General features: G+C 45.3%; 1 protein-coding gene across 2 annotated transcripts in view; it reads left to right on the top strand.

Annotated features, from left to right (window-relative positions):
- Window positions 1-3184: 3184 nt before the first annotated feature.
- Window positions 3185-6056, top strand: part of SHCBP1 (SHC binding and spindle associated 1) — a 40787-nt gene continuing 37915 nt past the window's right edge. For both annotated transcript variants that reach the window (XM_019011369.4, XM_004057596.5), the window contains exon 1: window positions 3185-3307. In XM_019011369.4, coding sequence (XP_018866914.1) covers window positions 3205-3307 — 103 coding nt within the window. In that variant the 5' untranslated portion in view covers window positions 3185-3204. The remainder of the gene's footprint in view (window positions 3308-6056) is intronic.

Genomic DNA, 6056 nt, shown 5'->3' with positions numbered 1-6056 from the left:
TTTTTCTTTATGAGACAGAGTCTCACTCTGTTGTCCAGGCTGGAGTGCAGTGGCGTGATCTTGGCTCACTGTAACCTCAGCCTCCTGGGTTAAAGCGATTATCGTGCCTCGCTTCCCAAGTAGCTGGGATTACAGGCACCCGCCACCACACCTAGCTAATTTTTTTGTAATTTTAGTAGAGATGGGTTTCACCATGTTGGCCAGGCTGGTCTGGAACTCCTGGCCTCAAGCAATCTGCCTCCCAAAGTGCTAGGATTACAGGTGTGAGCCACTGCGCCCAGCCTGTTGGTCACATTTTAATATGGAGATATCTCAAAAAATCTTGATTTCTGACTTTTCTTGAAAGGCCACCCTAGCAACACCGGGTTCACACCCCACTGCACATACACCAGCGGCCGCTTCTCTGCTTGGTATCAGCCTAGCTTTTTGGGGCATTTAAGTTTGCGACTCCTGTATTAGGGACAGTGAGAGGGGAGCAGTTCATTTTGGAGGTGGGGTAGGGTAGGTGGAGGCTTCTCAGAGGGCAACTTCCAAGAGGCTCTCCCAGCAGCGGGAGTGCGAGATGGTGGGGGCCCACACAGACTGTGGAAGGGAAGTAGGATGAAGCTGAGGCATCTGCACTGGAGGAAGGGCTATGCTTGGATCTGGCTTTGCAGCACAGTGAAGGTGAATCACAGGCAAGAACCTACATCAAGTTTTCCAGCAGGAATGTGAAAACCGATAAGGCCTCAGGAGAGAGGTCAGTTCAGAAGGGCTTTGCATCAAATGTGAATGATGTCACTTGGGGACTAGGGATCTTGCCACACACAGATTCTTATCCAGCAGGTCTGGGGTTGGCGTGGGAGAGACTGCATTTCCAACAAACTCCTCCTGGTCCCTGCACTGTGCCCTGAGTAGTTTGGGCTCAGAATGGAGGTTGCAATCTGGTGGGCCATGGGACAATTTGGCCTAAGAAATAAAGTTTTTGTGGCTTGTATAGTGTTTAAATTTTTAAAAAATTAGTTGCTAAGTTTAAAATCAGGTGTTTTGCATTAAAGTCTGAATTTGTCTCCCCCTATCATTTTCTATCACACTGCTGCATTTTTTTTTTTTTTTAGACAGAGTCTCACTCTGTGGCCCAGGCTGTAGTGCAGTGGCATGATCTTGGTTCACTGCAACCTCTGCCTCCCGGGTTCAAGCGATTCTCTTGCCTCAGCTTCCTGAGTAGCTGGGACCACAGGTGCATGCCACCAGTCCCAGCTAATTTTTTTATGTTTAGGAGAGATGGGGTTTCATCATGTTGGCCAGGCTGGTCTCAAACTCCTGACCTCAAGTGATCTGCCCTCTTCAGCTTCCCATAGTGCTGGGATTACAAGTGTGAGCCACCACAATGGACAAACGTATTTGGTTTAATAGTTTGTTCTTAGTGGAGTTTGCAAAAGCATAGGTATTTGGTCTTTGACCCTGTTGCCTCCTGTTCCTTTCCAAGACTTTTCCCAGAAGCAGTAGTTTGAGTAATATACATATATTTATATTTATGTTTATTTATTTTTTTTTTTGAGACACGTCTAACTCTATTGCCCAGGCTGGGGTGCAGTGGCACAATTTTGGCTCACTGCAACCTTTGCCTCCTGGGCTCAAGAGATCCTCCCACCTCAGCCTCCCAAGTAGCTAGGACCACAGCTGCATGCCACCACACCCAGATAATTTTTTTTTTAAATATTTTGTAGAGATGGGGTTTCACCATGTTGCCTAGGCTGGTCTCAAACTCTTGGACTCAAGTGATCCACCTGCCTCGGTCTCCTAAAGTGGTGGGATTACAGGCATGAGCCACTATGCCTAGCCTGGTTTGAGTAATATCTTGATGGTTGATGAAATATTTGGTAATTGGATGAGAAGAGAACTGTGTTGTCTCCAGTGATGATGAAAATGGGTGAGGAGAAATGCTGCCATTTGTGAGGTTTGTGGGCGGCAAGGTTGAAGAAGAGAATAATGAAAAAGCTAGCGTCATCCTCAAGGCCTGTTGATAGTCTTGATTATTGTTTTCTGTGTTTTTACCTCATGGTGCTCAATATGTATTTGTTCAGTGAGCAAATAAATGTAAGGTCAGATTCTGCAAACAACAGTCAAAGAAATCTTACTTCCTGGAAAAGTTAGCCCAATTAAGTGCAGGTTTCCAGTCACCCCTCCTGGCTCCATTTTATTTCAGCTGTAAGGGATCCGAGAGACTTTAGCCCAAGGTGTTTCTTCAAAGCAATAAGTGGAAAAGTTTCCCCGCATTAAGACTGCACAGACGAACTGTCATGACCAGGCTGTTGGTCCCCTGTGGACGCATCACATTTGGTGTCCTGGTTACCTGGGCTATCTTGGGCTGACCTCATCATTCTAGTAGTGATGGCCTGGCAGAGACATTAAAAGGCTTCTTCATGCAGTCTGGCTGGTTTCACATCCTGGCTTTGCTGGGTTAGATTGGAGAAGTGACTTAACTTCTTAGTGACTCCATTTGCTCATTTGTAAAATGGGTATAGTAATAGCTCCCGTCTCATAGGATCGTTGTGAAGATTAAACAGAACAATCCAGGTAACGCATGCAGGAGGGTATCTTGCACACAATATGCAGTAAATGTTAGCCATTATGATGGAGATTATAGTTGTCTTTGATTAATGCAAATTAACAAATTTACTTACTAAATTTAATTTGACATTCTTTGAAAATATGCTGTCTCTCTCTCTCTCTCTCTCTCTCTCTCTCTGTGTGTGTGTGTGTGTGTATTGAAAGACAGAGAGAGACTGGTGTTTGGTGGTGAAAGTTTTGGGCCCACGTAGGCCAGTATCCTTTTCAGTTGAAGTTGTGCTTGTGGGAGGTGAAATGACTTGCCCAAGGCAATACCACTAGGAATAGCCCAGGTAAGTTTAAATACTATGTTTTTTGACTCTCAACCCAGTGTCTTTTCCACTATATCTCATTTCCAGGCATTGCTCGTTCGTTTTTTTCGAAAATCATTCCAAATTATATCCCAATTCGACTTTCCTCAAGTTCATCCCAGAAAAGCAAAGGCCGGGCACTTGAACAAGAACAGCTGTCAGCCTGGGGCGAGGCGGCAGTGTTGGTGGGGGCTGGAGCGGGGCCGGACTCTAATTGGTCCACGGCCTCGGCCCGACTATCAAATCAGCAGAGCCTGCGTCATCACGTCGTTGCCTGGGCTGCCGTCCGCGGAAATTTGAAATGGCTGACGGGTCGCTGACGGGCGGCGGTCTGGAGGCAGCGGCCATGGCGCCGGAGCGCACGGGCTGGGCGGTGGAGCAGGAGCTGGCGTCTCTGGAGAAAGGTGAGCTCTCCATGCCGGGGCCGAGGAGCCGCCTCTGAGCGGAGGCCTGGGGCGTCGGGACCCTAGGAGGGCGCCTGGGTCGCGGGCCTTCTGGACCCGTCTGTCCAGGGTGGCGGGAACGGCGGTGCGCGGCCGGGACCCAGTGACGGGACCTCAAAGTCGGGCGGTACCCAGGGGTGGGGGACTCCCTCTCTTCCCTATCCGCATCTTTCCCTCTCCCTGCACTCTCTGGCCTCAGCCCGCCCCGAGATTGGAGGGAGCTGGATTGGGCCAGGAATTCCCAATCTGGATGGGTTTTGCGGGAACTGTGCATTTACTGTTGCTCAAGGGGCCATTTTTTCATCTGCATCTCAAAGGAGATCACGAACCACACTTCCCTTTTCCGAAGAAGAGAAAAGCTTGAACCCTTGGCCTAGATGGCTGTCCTGTGCACGGAGGGTAGTGACGTGTCCAAAGTGAGGAGCGCCAACTTGGGCCGGAGTCCAGAAATAGAACCGGGGTCTCCTAGTTCTCTGCCCTTTCTTCTTCCTCATAGAGTTTCATTACTATTTTTTTTTCTGATATTTTAAGCTGGTTCATGTTTTTACGTTAACACTTTCGGTTGTATTGTGTAGCAGAGAGTCCCAACAAAGTGAGAAAACATAAGTGTGACAATTCCACTATTAACCCACCTCTCCGACTGGCAAAAGTCACTTGGCTTCAGTTTTCCCATCTGGAAGACTATGCCAATGGTTGTACTTGTGGTGAAGTTGAAGTGAAATGAAGTTTTTAAAGTGGCTGCAAAAATAAATACTGCATGACATCGCTTATATTGGGAATCTAAAAAAGAGGAAGTTTCAGAAAGAGAGTAGAGTGGTAGTTGCCAGTGGGTTGGGGGAATGGGGAGATGCTGGGCAAAGGGTCCAAAGTTTCAGTTATGCAGTGTGAATAGTTCTGGGGATCTGATGTACATACAGCATGGTGACTATAGTTAATAATACTGTATTATTATTACAGTATTAATAGGCAATGACGTGATGGTGCAATGCGATGCAAATTTTGTACTTGAAATTTGCTAACAGAGTAGATCATAAGTGTTCACACCACACACACACAAAAGGTAACTATGCGAGGTGATGGAAATATTAATTCACTTTACTGTGGTAATCATTTCATAATGTATAGGTATATCAAAACATCATGTTACACACTTTATTTTTTATTTTATTTTATTTTTTTTTGAGGCAGAGTCTCACTCTGTTGCCCAGGCTGGAGTGCAGTGGCACACAATGTCAGCTCACTGCAACCTCTGCCTCCCGGGTTCAAATGATTCTCCTGCCTCAGCCTCCCAAGTAGCTGGGATTATAGGCGCCCGCCACCACACCCAGCTAATTTTTGTATTTTTAGTAGAGACGGGGTTTCACCCTGTTGGCCAGGCTGGTGTGGAGCTCCTAACCTCAGGTGATCCGCCCATCTCGGCCTCCCAAAGTGCTGAGATTACAGGTGTGAGCCACCGCGCCTGGCCATCATGTTATACACTTTAAATGTATATAACCTCTATATGTTAATTATACCTCCATAAAGCTATAAAGAATGGTGCTGGGAAAAAAAAGAATGGTGCTGAAGTACTACTATTTCTTTAACAAACATATACATTATGTAATAGGCACTGTTGTAAATTATTAACAATTAATCTTCTTAATTGAAGTAGATGTACTATTATCTTCCCTTTATAGGTGAGGAAGCTGAGGCATTGTCACATAACCAGTAAGGTACTGATGCCTTCTAAGGTTCATGTGCATCAGTGTTTGTGAGCAGTAGACCCTTGAGTACACTTTGGTCATCTGTGGGTCAAGTACTTCTGGTGGCCTGAACAGGGACAAAGAAATGGAAGGAAGGGGGAAAGGGAAGGAGAAAATCAAGGGGGAGGGAGAAAAAAGGTATCTGCTAACAGCTCAGATACCTTCCCTGAAACCACTTCTGGAGACTACTCTACATTCTAAATGCTACCCTTTTTAGCATTGCTTATTTAGTAGTTGTTTCATTTATTAAAAACATTACATAGAATTAGATATGCCACTGGCTGAATCATACCTTATGAAACATTATATACAGCCCAAACCTAATGTGATTTGCATTTTCTGATCTTTTCCTTAGACACAGTCATTGAAATTAGTGAGGAGGAATCTAATAACCTTACTGAAGTAAACCTTATGGATTATTAAGACTCTCGTCCCTGTTTATTGAGGGGCGATTGACAGACTGATATTGTAGGAAGTAAAGGGAGGGTTTAACCCATCTGAGAGGAAGTCAGCTCCCTTTCTTAAAGGAGCTTTATGTAATTGCTTTGGAAAATAAATAACTAAGATACTTGATTATTATCACTCGCTAACTGTAGTATAAATCACAGGCTGTATGCTTTGTAGAAGATCTTGAGTGATTTCCACTGAATTAAAAATCAACTGTCTTCCAGCTGGATGTGGTGGTGCATGTCTGTAGTCCTAGTTACTCAGGAGGCTGAGACAGGAGGGTAGCTTGAGTCCAGGAGTTTGAGGTTGCGGTGAGCTATGATCGCACCACTGCACTCCAGCCTAGGTGACAGAGTGAGACCGTTTCTAAAACAAAAAACAAAAACAGCCTTCTACTTCTCCTCAAAACCTCACAGAACAACAACAAAAATCTAACTGTGAAAGATCTTAAGCTCTTATTGTTTTGAAGTAGAATTTGGATTTTGAAATATTTTTAAGTTTGGAAAACTAGTTTCTTCTCA

Source organism: Gorilla gorilla, chromosome 18, assembly GCF_029281585.2.
Source record: "Gorilla gorilla gorilla isolate KB3781 chromosome 18, NHGRI_mGorGor1-v2.1_pri, whole genome shotgun sequence".
In the NCBI taxonomy this organism is placed as follows: domain Eukaryota; kingdom Metazoa; phylum Chordata; class Mammalia; order Primates; family Hominidae; genus Gorilla; species Gorilla gorilla.
Note: the sequence above shows the minus strand (reverse complement) of the source record. Positions and strands in the feature narration are given on the sequence as shown.